Source organism: Maniola jurtina, chromosome 6 (genome assembly GCF_905333055.1).
Source record: "Maniola jurtina chromosome 6, ilManJurt1.1, whole genome shotgun sequence".
NCBI classification, from domain to species: domain Eukaryota; kingdom Metazoa; phylum Arthropoda; class Insecta; order Lepidoptera; family Nymphalidae; genus Maniola; species Maniola jurtina.
This window is the reverse complement of record NC_060034.1, coordinates 3,602,815-3,616,604: the sequence shown is the minus strand read 5'-3', so window position 1 is coordinate 3,616,604 and position 13,790 is coordinate 3,602,815. Positions and strand designations below refer to the sequence as shown.

Below are 13,790 nucleotides of genomic sequence, written 5' to 3'. Positions count from 1 at the left end.
TCTTACTATTATCCGCCCTCTGGGGGGTAGTATTACGCTGCCCCCTTGTATGTATAGTGCGTTTCATCGAATAGTACCTATGGCGTTATGTTGGCTCCCCTGTCTGTGGGTGGTCATTGGCACCATATTGGCATGAGAAGACGCAGATTTTGTTTATTTTCATTTGATTTTCATTTCATTCATTCAGGAAAATCAAATGAATGAAAATAAACAAAATCTGCGTCTTCGCAAATATGGTGCCAATGACTTGGACAGTAAAAAATCTGAAATTCACTGTTTTTTTTTAAATGTCGGACCATTCCATATACATTAATCACCATATACTGTTATATTAATAGATACAGCATAATACAGCATAAATATGTCTGCATCTTATATTTACTTAGCACTACGTAAATATAGTATTTGAGCAGGTTAACATGATAAGTAGGTATTGCAAGTCCATGGCCTATCATTGGTTTTTATTATTCTTTTTCGCTGTGAAAACAAGGGCGGCTTTCCCAATTTCTCATTCAGTTCAAATTATAATAATATAACAACTTACTCGGTTTTCAATATTGACATTTTCAACATATTCTCTAAAATTGAGGATTCTATTCTACGAATACGATGTTATTCAAGTGCCAAAAGATCCTTATCGTATTCGTACCTGAGGAAGGTACAAGACAGAATACCTAACTAATAAAATATAAGAACAAGTAGGTAGATGGAGGGCGGAGGCAAAATTTTCAAAACCTCGTGAATCGTGATACATCGATGTATACGGGGCGGTTTAATGGGAGGTAGGTAATTTGATAAAATTTAATATCGCTTGTGTGTCATTGAAACCACCTGGCAATTTTGTCGCGATAGCCACATTACCACCCACTGAAATTAGATAGGTACCTGAGTATTATATTCCGGCTAAGAGTACCTACATTGAATATAAATAAGGAAGTTAACGCTTCACGTTTACGTTTTACGCAAGACGCTATTCATTTTTGTTTTAATTTTCTTTTTGTATTTAACTAGCATTATGTTTAAAATGAAATACATCCATGGAACTGTGGATACATAATAATTTTAGAACGAGACGTAGGTAGCACCAATGCAGCTGAGAGCTGAAATAGCTCGTAATATTTAAAGCACATGACCGACCGCTGACGATTAGCTAGGAACGAGCTAGGCTATGAGCGAGTCTGCGTGTTTGACGGGCGATTACTCGCGCCCGCCGGTTGGCGAGACGGGGGGTTTTACGGGTATTCGCATCCACATCCGCAAATACGAAATGTTTACATCAATTTAGACATCTGCATCCGCATCCGCATCCGCATTAATTAGTGCGAAGCTTTTACGGATGCGCATTAATTGTATAGCTGTAACAACTAACAAGTGACGACTTGTAAAGAAAGTGGGTGGGGCCAGAGTGGCGCGTGCCTGGCGCGTCTTTTTACTGGAGGTAACTATTTAGTGGAGCTGGGTTAGTAAATGGTCCACTCAGAAACACGTTAGAGGCTGAGAAGGCTGCCATTTTGACTATTTATTAAATATAATTCACCTATTTTTAAATTGATTAGCCTGAAATTCGATTCTTTATTAAAAAAGCCTGACATCCGATTCTTTACTGTATCGTTATCAAGGCATATACTTAGTAGCAGTCACGATCTTATGAAGTAGGTATTCTTTCATAGACCAGCCGGTCGGACATATGATATAATATCAGAATCAGAGTAGGTAATTATTATCTATGCCTGAAATTATTATTATATATTAGGTACCTATCAGGCTATCAAGTTTAACTTTATCCATATGGCTCTTGTAACTTTCAATCAACACGATCAGTGAATATACGCCCACTATAATTAATTGCGTTTATAAAAAATATTTAGATTATAACAATTAGTAGCGTGCAGTCTATAGTTCCTGCTGGACGTCCCTCGTACGGACCATGTCCAATTTACTCGTATACCATTTCTTGATAATAATTGGTTTCTCAGAAGTTTTTCATTGTGAAGTGTTTGTCAACCGGCCCAAAATCAGCGCCGTAGACGGTAATCTTATATTACAACCAGCATATGATAGAAATATTTATTTGAATCCTCATGGACCTAACTCGAAACTATTCTATGGTGACTTAAATCTTTTAAGTATTTATAACAGTTCAAATAATGGAGGACCCAATATTTTCAATGATAACGTACAACCTGACAGAGGCCAGTTAAATGATGCATTTAGAAGAATACAGAATTTAGAAACATTAACTACCTCTTTCCCAAGCAATGTAAATTTAAATATTTCATTTTTGACCCGCAAAGTAAATAATCTCAGCAATAGAGTGCGAGCTCTCCAGACTTTGCTAAACGCCAGGAAAAAAGATGAATGTCAATCACACCCCTGTGAAAATGGAGGCACTTGTCTAAATTTAGTTAACGGGTACTACTGTTTATGCCCTGCAAACTGGAAAGGAGCCAACTGTGACGAAGACGTTAATGAATGTCGTAACTATGCGGGTACTGACTTAGGATGTCAAAATGGTGCAACTTGTATCAATAGACCAGGTTCCTATGAATGCATTTGTAAACCTGGTTGGTATGGGCTAGACTGTACCAGAACAGCTATGAACTGTTCAGGAGGTGACTTTGAAATGTGTGGTCACGGAATATGCATACCAATAAATGGCGGAGCAGGTGTAAAATGCATTTGTAATCAAGGTTGGACTACTGACGGCACTAGCGTCGCTTGTTTGACGGATGTAAATGAATGCTTGTCTGGTCAAGGCTCACGCTGTTCTGTGAATCCAAGAGTAGAATGCATAAATGTGCCTGGTTCATTTCGATGCGGCGAATGCCCTCATGGCTATGAAGGAGACGGTTTTGCTTGCTATGATATTGATGAGTGTCTTACTATTCCTAACGGTGGTTGCAGCACAAGTCCTATGGTGTCATGTCATAATACAATAGGCTCTCGTATATGTGGTCCCTGTCCACCGGATTATCAAGGCGATGGAATCACATGTATTTGGACTGGTTCATGCTCTATAAATCACGGAGGATGTCACCCATCTGCTGAGTGCATTGAAAATAGAGGCTTTAGAAGAACATCGCAATGTTTGTGTCCTTATGGAATGGAAGGTGATGGTATTGGACTTCATGGGTGCTACGTATCGTCGGAAGGGAACAATACTCAGCGCTGTGAATCCAATCCTTGCGGCGTTCACGGACATTGCCATCCTCTACGAGAAGGCTATACGTGCATTTGCTTTCCGGGTTACAGTGGCTCTCACTGCACTGACAATAACAATATGTGTTCTAACAACCCATGCCGCAATGGGGGCAGTTGCAGGCTTGACGAAAGGTCAACGCGAGGGTTCAGGTGTGAGTGTACTGCTTTGTATTCCGGGGATCTTTGCCAAGTTCGAATTCAGCAATGTGGTGGATTTTTAGACTCCGAAGAGGGAAGTATTATATATCCTATTACAAACACAACTTACGGTCATAATTCACGCTGTGCTTGGGTAATTCATACCGCCCCAGATAAAGTAATCAACGTTACGTTTAGTAAATTCAATTTAGAAAATGACTCGACTGAGTGTAAATTTGATTTCTTACAAATTCATGACGGGAGAAATTCAGCACGTCAACTGATCGGTAGATTTTGTGGTAACAATTTGCCAAATGGAGGGAATATTATTTCAAGTCATAACTATTTATATTTTTGGTTCCGATCTGATCATTCGGTAGCCAAAGATGGATTTGCTTTGCACTGGAATAGCATACTACCTGTGTGTGGTGGTGAAATAGATGCAACAATGCACGGTCACATTAGTTCACCTGGCTCACCGAGTACATATCCTCCTAATCGAGACTGTTACTGGCATTTGAAAACCACTTTTGGTAAAAAAATACAGTTACATTTTTTTGAACTTGATATAGAAAAACATGCTAATTGTAGTTTCGATTATTTAGCAATTTATGATGGCGAACATACAACAGATCCACTTCTAAATAAATATTGTAACACAACACAACCTGCACCGATTCAGTCAGCCAGTTCTGAGGTGCTTATACACTTCCATTCCGATGCCTTTGGTTCCGGAAAAGGATTTCAAATCGCTTTTGCCCCAGTTGAGGGAGTTCCCGGTTGTGGTGGCTTTTTCACTTCTGATAAAGGTGAAATTATCTCCCCTTCATACAACGGCGTTTATTTAAATAATTTAATTTGTGAATACAAAATAAGAACTCGTCCAGATACAAGAATACATATTGAATTCAAATCTTTTAATTTAGAAAAATCCTTAACGTGTAAATACGACTTTTTGAAAATTTATGATGGTCCAACATCTGACTCACGACTTGTAGGAAAATTTTGTGGTGTCGTTCACCCTAAGGCGTACACTTCTTCTACCAATAGCCTCTTTATTTTGTTCCATAGCGATCATACCATGGGATCCGATGGTTTTAAAATAACTTATGAATCAGTTTGCTTACATACAGTAGTAGGAGATAGTGGTGTCATTAAATCTCCAAATTATCCAATGTTTTATCCAAAACATACTATGTGTGAGTATATTATTAGCACCACTCCAGGAAAATTTATACAGTTAACATTTCAAGATTTTGATATTGAGGATAGTAGATACTACAACTGCACTTATGATTATGTTGAAATCAGAGATGGGCATTTTATCAACTCAACATTGTTAGGCAAATACTGTGGTAATACAGAAGCTGTTCCACCTACGCAAATATCTTCATATAATTATATGTATATTAAGTTTAATTCGGATATGAGCATTAATGGTAGGGGCTTCTATGCGAATTATACTACTTTAAACACAGAATGTGGAGGTATTTACAAGGAAAATTCTGGTCTTATCAATCACCCCGGTGATGACAACCAACTATACTCTAACAACCAAAATTGCACGTGGTATATTATTGCTCCTGAAGGAATGCATATTAAGTTAACATGGAACAGATTTGAACTTGAAAACATGCGATCATGTGATAGTGATTATGTAGAAATTATTGAAACTGATGACGATAATGAAGATTATTCTTTAGGAAAATATTGTGGGGACTCTTTACCTCCAGCATTAACTACTTCATCTAATCGCCTCACGATAAGATTTATATCAGATATGAGTATTCGTTTAGCTGGGTTTTCATTATCATATTCATTTTTAGATGAGCACAATCATTGCGGTGGAATGTTTGTGAAATCTCATGGATATATATTTTCACCGAATTGGCCCCAAGTTTACGAGCCGAATCGTGATTGTACGTGGACTATATCGGTTCCCACCGGACGCCAAATATCACTTAACATCACTGATTTTGATCTTGAAAGACCTCTTCGTGATAAATGTGATTTGGGAGACTATCTAGAGATAAGAGATGGATCTAATTCAAATTCTTCATTAATAGGCAAATATTGCGGATTTTTCAAGTCCAAAAGGGTAGTATCAACAGCCAATAATTTGTATCTCCATTTCCATTCTGATTTTTATTTAAGTGGAAAAGGCTTTAAAATTGAGTGGGATGGTACCTTAAGTGGCTGTGGTGGAACACTTACTAGTGTATCTGGATCTATATCATCGCCTAATTATCCAGAAGAGTATAATGACAATGCGGAATGCTTTTATCGCATTGTTACAAGTAGTGGTTCAAAAATTCGTATAAGTTTCACAGAATTAGATCTAGAAAAAACGAAAGATTGTAGAGACGACTATGTTGAAATATTTGACGGGCGAAATGAACATGCCTCAAGCTACGGTAAACATTGTTTCATGACCCCTACATTAAACAACATTGAAACTACAAGTAATTATGCTTTTATAAAATTTAGATCGGACATTTTTATCAGTAGCAAGGGATTTTTGCTCAGTTATAACACTGTTTGTAATAATAACATAAGTGGAACCTATGGTGTAATTGAAAGTCCTGGTTTTCCAGAGAAATATCCACTAAACTCTGATTGTTTATGGACAATTACTGTTCCTAAAGGGAACAAAATTAATATAACGTTCACACACTTTGACCTCTTTATGTCTTTCCGTCCATATTCCTTATTTGATCGTCCCTGGGCCAGGCGGCATCCTTGGAGCATGCCGTCTTCATTTACGCCAACATACAGAAATTATCATCGTGGTTGTGAAACGGATTATTTGCAAACAAAAGAGACCCCAGATATAAACTTTTCTGAAAAGCTATGCGGAAACTCATTACCAAAACCTATTAGTAGTATGAGTAATTCTATACAAATAAAATTTGTTTCTGGAAGCTATTTTCCTAGGGCCGGGTTTCGTTTGGAATGGGTAAATTATGGTTGTGGTGGAATGATTATAAAAAGTGAAGGCAACTTAGAGATGGAAAGATTTTCAAATTCTGCTGGGGAAATAGAATGTGAGTGGATTATTGAAACTCCATTAGGAACAGCTGTATCTATAACGTTTTCTGAATTATTTATGTCTGAATCTCAAAATTGCACAGTAGACGCTATTGAAATCTATAATGGTCAAAGTAGTGCATTTCCGTTACTAACGAAAATCTGTCACAAGGGACAAAATACTGTTAAAGCCAGTTCCAATTTTTTATTTGTTAGATTAATAAAGCACTCATCATTACGGGATGTTTATTTTAAATCTACTTTTACGTCTCATACAAAAGGATGTGGTGGTATGATAGAATCTCAATCAGGGTTAATTACTTCAATTAATTATCCTAAGAACTATGATAATAATATGGATTGCTTATGGTCAATTAAGGTACCAAGAAATCACAGAATTGAGTTAAACTTTATCGATTTTGATTTGTATTCCTATGCATCAGCCTATTATGAGAGTGAAGATGATTGCGGTGATTTGATAAAAATTTACGATGGCTCCGATATACTGACTTCTAATGATAATTACACTTGGCTTATATGTCCGAACACAAATATATCTCAAATTATATCCAATAATTCTTCTATAAACGTGCAGTTTAAAACTGATGAGTTTGGAACTGCGAAAGGGTTTAAAGCTAATTTTAGCATGATTTGTGGTGCAACAATTGAGGCGATAAATGATGGAATAATTGCCAATGATAAATTTTTGAGCCATACTAACCACAATTGTACGTGGGTCATATTGGCACCAGACCTGAGTAAGAAAATAAAATTAACTATACGGTACATATCATTACCGAAAACCGCCGACATTATAACAAATCGACAATGTCCATCATCCTACCTTAGAGTTTATGATGGAAACGATGACAAAGCGCCACTTGTTGGCGAGTTTTGTGGTAAAAAAGTGCCTCCTACAATTGTAAGCCAAGGCAGTGCCCTCACAATTCAGCTTGGTTCTTACACCGATACTATAGATGGATATTTTTCAGCTCACTACACAACTTTAACAAATGCTTGTGGAGGAGATTTGATTTCGGAAGAAGGAACTATCGGATCACCAAACTATCCAATGTCATACCCCAATAACGCAAACTGTGAGTGGATTTTAAGCACATCACCTGGAAACAGAGTATATATTACATTTGAAAAATTTGATTTATACTACTCTGAAGGTTGCAATGAAGATTACTTAGAAGTAAGAGAAAATAATGGTGGTGGCAAACTATTAGGTGTTTACTGTGGCCAAGAAATTCCAACGAACACAACAACTGGAACAAAACTGTATATAAAATTTCATAGTAATGATAGAAATATTGGGCTAGGATTTCTTATCCATTATGGCTTTCTTCATGGTAATGAAATCACAGGATTACATAGCGGTGAAATATCTTCACCTCTTTATCCTGTACCATATTCAGGAAGCGGCGAATACAGTTGGCGAATACTGATCGATGATTCAAATGCTATTTCTATAAATATTGATCAATTAGAAATACATAAAATTCAAGATGCATGTAACAGCAAATTATTAGTTTACGATGGATACGATGAAGATGCTCCACTGTTGGAAGAACTTTGTGGATTGTTACACCAGGAAAGTAAAATAATACAAAGCGCTTCCAATGTAGTTTTCATAAAACTTGTCTTAGATGATACGAACATTGGGTCAATATTTCATTTTACATGGGCAGCGGCTGACAGAAAAGAAGATGAGACCAATAGTGAAATCAAATGCGGAACAAATAAAACTGAACTTTTGTCAATAGGAAGCGACTTAACGTTTACTTCACCTAATTATCCTAATTATTATGTCCCAGATTTGAATTGCATATGGATATTTCAGGCTCCTACGAGTCATCACGTAAAACTGATTTTTGATGATATCTCGTTAGAACAAACCCCAAGCTGTTTTGCAGATTACATTTCAATTTATTCGTCAAAGGATCTTGTTACGTGGTCTCCTTTGATAGAACAAATATGCCTCTCAGAAAAAGAAAAAGTTGCGTTCGATTCTGCCACATATATGAAAGTAACGTTTAAATCTGATTCAAGTATATCACGTAAAGGTTTTAAAGCTCACGTAACCGCTGCTTGTGGTGGACTGCTCCAAGAAAAGTCGGGTGTATTGGAACTGACAGAAGCAGATAGTATACACAATCTTAAGTCAATATTCCCTCAATTAAGATGCAACTGGACGATAAAAGTACGTCCAGGACGTAATATTAAGATTATATTTGAAAATTTCAACGTTACAAATAATAATGATTGTACTTCTTATATAATTTTAAGAAATGGTGAAAGTATTGAATCACCATACTTGGGTAATGGAAAATATTGTGGGTTTTCACACGAAAATATGAGCGAAATGGTCTCATCTAGTAACGTTATATCTGTTAGCTATGTCAGTTTAGATTCAATTCCAAATTTTAAGTTACGTTATGAAGAAAAAAATATAGAATGCGGAGTTACATCAACATTAGATTTTGACCACAAGTGGGAAGTTATTACCTCTCCGAACTATCCTTCCGTACCTATACCTTACACTGAATGCGTTTGGATATTTAGGGGCCCGCCAGGTGAAATTATTAAAATCGACTTCTTAGATAGATTTGATTTGGAACCATCTGACCAGTGCTCCTCTGAATCCGTTGAAATAAGAGATGGATCTTCTCGGTTATCACCACTTAAAGGCCTTTTGTGTAAAGAGCGGCCACGGCCCGGTACAATTAAAACTAGCGGGAATACTATGTTTATAAAATATACAACACAAATTTCAGAACCTAGAGATGGATTTAGAGCTAATGTGTCCATAGACGTGTGCGGAGGCACAATCATTTCTGCGTCTGGTGAACTGTCATCACCCGGATATCCTCATATGCTTGTCCTTCATGCTGGGATTGTGTGCCAATGGGAAATAATATCTTTGCCAAGACATGTCATTCAACTTCATTTTAAGGAAGTGGATTTACCTGAAACTAAAATATCATGTCAAACAAAAATTACAGTTGAAGAAAGAATACCCGCTAATAACTCAATAACTGACGCAAAATTAGTTGAATTCTGTAACGATGAGTATAACGATTTCACAGAGACAATTGAAAGCCTTACAGATAGAGTAATTATTAAACTACATTATGGTGAACCAAGTGAATGGACACATGTGTCTGAAAGTAGAGGATTTAGATTGACATTTAACTCTTCGAGACCTTCTTGTGGTGGTACAATAACAGCTTCTGAGGGCTATTTAACTTCTCCAGGTTATCCAGGAGAAACTTCATTACGGTTTTGTCAGTGGAACATTATAGTACCTAATATAAATCGTCGAGTACGATTAGAGTTAATCGATTTTGAAGAGAATCAAAATATAAATGTTTTCAATGATTTATCTTTCAATTCAAGGGTAGTTAGATTTTATAATAATAATAATCTATCTCAAACAAATGTTTTCGAGTCATGTCAAAATAAGTTAACATTTTATGTGTGGCTGGTATCAAAAGGAAAGTCAACACATAAGTTTAAAGCTAAATTTAGTTCCGATGAACCTGCGCTATGTGGTGGAAATTTACAAGGGATCCAAGGTGAACTAATGTCACCAAATTTGCAAACATCATATATGTGTGAGTGGCAATATACCTTAGCACCCAGTCTAGTATATGACATATATAACACAATTTACCTGACTGTCAATGTGTCTTCTTTAGCTAAGAATAGCTGTCGTTTTCTTGATTCCAAACTTTATATAAAATCAGATATAGGTATAGCAGGCGTTTTATTTGGTCGCAATATCTGTGCTAGTAGTGAGGTTAGTTATAGAATACCGGCTTCTACTTTGCAATTAACAGCTATTCAATTTCAAGAAAAACCATTTACCTTCGATCTGACTTGGACATTACAACCTTGTGGAGGTGTTATTCATATAGGGCATGAAGCTACAAACGTTATTAATTTATCAGATACTCATAATAATACCATAAATTGTGCTTGGGTACTTATAGCTCCTGAAGGATTTAGAGTAGAGTTCAAGTTGGAAGGTTCGTTTAATTTAGATTGTCTAGACGAATTTATAGAAATAAAATCAGGATTGGGGGAAACATCTAGTTTTGGTAAATTTTGCAAAAGTAATAATCCAGAACATGCTCTTGTATCGTCATTTATGTATCCATATATAGAGTATCATTCAAAGCCTCAAAACAAAATTAATATTAAGCTTCTAACTAAGGTTGTCAGTTATCAGTGTGGAGGAATTCTTACGAAAAAGGAAAGAATATTTACTTCACCTAATTATCCTAAAGATTACGAAAGTAATCAAGAATGTTCCTGGGAAATTCAAGCAGAAATTGGTTACAGGATATCTCTCAAATTTATCGACCGCTTCGTGGTAGAAGAAAAATTGAATTGCACGAAAGATGTTCTAATAATTTATGATTGGAAGGATAATAAATATGAAGAAATAGCGAGACTATGTGGTCGCAATCTACCACCTGCATACAATTCTACATCTACTCAAATGAAAATTACGTTTCGCACAGACGGTGATATAAACTTAGATGGTTTTAAAGCAGAATGGGTACCTATTTGTGGAGGAACTCTAAAAGCGAAAACTGAGGAGCAGTATTTGTATAGTCCTGGTTACACAAACGTTTACTACCCTTTGCTTGACTGTAATTACGAAATAGTATCTCCGTCATCATCAGAAAAGATTTTGGTAAAATTTTTAGAGTTTGAACTTGAAGGCAGTTATCCTCATTGTGAATATGACAATATAACTTTAACAGAACGTAGTAGTTATAAGTATTTTTCTGGATTATATTGTGGTAAAGAAATACCACCACCATTAGAAGCCTACGAAAAGGTTGAAATTGCTTTTAAGACAGACCGATATACTCAAAGGAAAGGCTTTAAGCTAGCTTATTCATTATACAGCTGTGGAGGTCAAGTAACAGAACCTAGAGTTATCACTTCACATGTGCCAGGAATATCAGAAACTTACCCTGAAGACACAAACTGTACATGGTTCATTGAAGCTCCAATAAATAAGGTAGTTGTAATTAAATTTCCGTATATAGATTTAGAAAGTTCTTATGATTGTTATAGTGATTACATAGCCGTGTACCAGGGATCCGTAATTGAAGCTAGTAAAAGATTGTCTTTGATATGCGGGCATATCAATACTACAACATTTATTAAAAGTAATAGTAACAAAGTTATCTTACAATTTTTTACAGATGCCAATTTAAATTATAAAGGTTTTCAAGCACAAATATTTTTTTCATACTCGGCATCAGTTGGGTGTGGAGGCGAAGTTGATTTAAAATCAATATCCAGATATAATTTACGATCTCCACTCATTGGAAGCAACGTGGTGTACGAAAATTACTTAGACTGCCATTGGAAGATAAAAGCACCCATTGACCATGTCATAAAAATAGAATTTTCATCTTTCCATGTATCTTCCTGCGTTAACGTTAACCAAACTGCTATAGGTTTCAGTAAATGTGATTGCGACTTGCTTGAATTAAAAGATGGTTTTAATCCAAATAGTTTAATCATTGGTACATACTGCGGGCATACTCTTCCGCCGGAAATATTTTCTTCTAGTAATGTAATGAGTATCAGATTTTCGACCGACGGAGAATCTGTGAGCTCTGGATTTACAGCTGTTTTAACAACTCAACCTTCATCGTGTGGTCAATCTGTTTATACGGTCTCTAAAACAGTACAGCGAATTCGATCTCCAGGATACGAATCGGGTTCTATTCCTCGAGGATTGCATTGCAGTTATATTTTCGATTCAGAATCAGAACCTTATTCCACTATACATGTCAGAGTGAATAACTTGGACTTGGAAGCCGGCACTGATGACAATAATAGCTGTGATAGGGATAGACTGATTATCACCAGTAACTCGCAAACACAAAACGCAAGCTTGGGAGAGGAATTTATTTTGAACGAAGCCGATGACTTTTTCACCCACGCCTATTATTACGACTCTAATGTACGTTTCCCGACACATATCGTATTGTGTGGTTCAAAAAAATCACTTGACTTTTATGTTTCTAAAAGTGTAATGATAAATTTAAAAACTACAGCGGAAAACACAGTTAAACATCTCGGTGTAGAAATTGAAGTTGTCTATGTAGGTTTCTGTGGCAGGAACTATACCGAGCTGCAAGGCAGGATACAATCTTCTTACGGATCAAATGCGGACAATGGTTATGAAGATTGCTACACATTAATTACGGTCCCACAAAATTATACTATTTCTGTTTATTTTATATCAATATCGCCTGTCTTTTGGGATGAAAAAATATACTTAGAGATATTTGACGGCAATAATACAAAAGCGCCTCTTTTAACTAAGGTAGCAACCGAATATACAGAATATCTGCAGACATATTCAACTGGAAACTATTTATTGTTCCATAATCGTATGAAAGGATCGGATGTGATTACCTTTGATTTGAATTACATCGCAACAAATAAAGGTCAAGGTTGCGGAGGCAAATTACATAGTGAATTAGGACGAGTCACAAGTCCACTTTACCCTCGTGTATATCGAAAACAATCAACTTGCGAGTTTGAACTGGAAACGCCTTCAAATACACGGTTGTTATTGAAATTTTCTGTGTTTGATTTGGGCACAATTTGTGACAAAAACTATTTAAGCTTAGTTGATAGAAAGGGTAATACGATTTCAACATTTTGTTCTGAAACTCCAGCTGATTACACGAGCGATGATAATTATGTTAAAATAGTATTTACTACTACTAGAAATAATGGTGGAACAGGTTGGGTCGCTGATTTCTACGGTATCTTTTAGTTTTAGGGCTCCCACAATTATTTAATTAAATAATGTTAATATTTGTGTTGATTCTTTTAGGGTCATATTGTGAATTATTTTAAATAAATATAACGGCTCAATAAGGAGCAGACTGAAATCTGTAAAGTTGAGTGGCGACACGCAAAAATACGCGTTGCACTAAATTATTGTTATCTCGTAGCTACTGCTAATACAAGTTTCCTACTGCTACTTTACACTCAAATGAATTAATATTAGTCATGTATAATTTCAACCATTTTTTTGATTAAGAAAAATATATTATGTATCTTTAGAATACTTTATTATTTTAAGTTTTATAAAATAAAATAAGTTGCGCAACAAAGTGTGTTGTATTATTACTTTATAAATCATACTTACTGCCAAAAATCTGTAGACGTACAGTTAAGTTAAAGACGTACCTATCTATCTAAGTTTATTCTAGACAGTAACTAAACCACAGAGTATCTACTCATGTGGCTAAACTATGAGTTTCTTTCTATTTAACCCCCGACCCAAAAAGAGGGGTGTTATAAGTTTGACGTGTGTATCTGTGTATCTGTCTGTGGCATCGTAGCTCCTAAACGAATAAACCGATTTAAAT

General features: G+C 35.9%; 1 protein-coding gene across 1 annotated transcript; it reads left to right on the top strand.

Moving 5' to 3' along the window:
• The first annotated feature begins 1,833 nt into the window (after positions 1 to 1,833).
• On the top strand, positions 1,834 to 13,526 carry LOC123866176 (cubilin homolog). The gene has a single exon (XM_045907571.1). It carries the CDS (start codon positions 1,928 to 1,930, stop codon positions 13,187 to 13,189), a length of 11,262 nt encoding a protein of 3,753 aa, XP_045763527.1. The 5' UTR covers positions 1,834 to 1,927; the 3' UTR covers positions 13,190 to 13,526.
• The last annotated feature ends 264 nt before the right edge of the window (positions 13,527 to 13,790 follow it).

Coding starts and splice junctions, on each gene's coding strand:
- LOC123866176 (XM_045907571.1), top strand. CDS start 1,928: ATGTCCAATTTACTCGTATACCATTTCTTGATAATAATTGGTTTCTCA.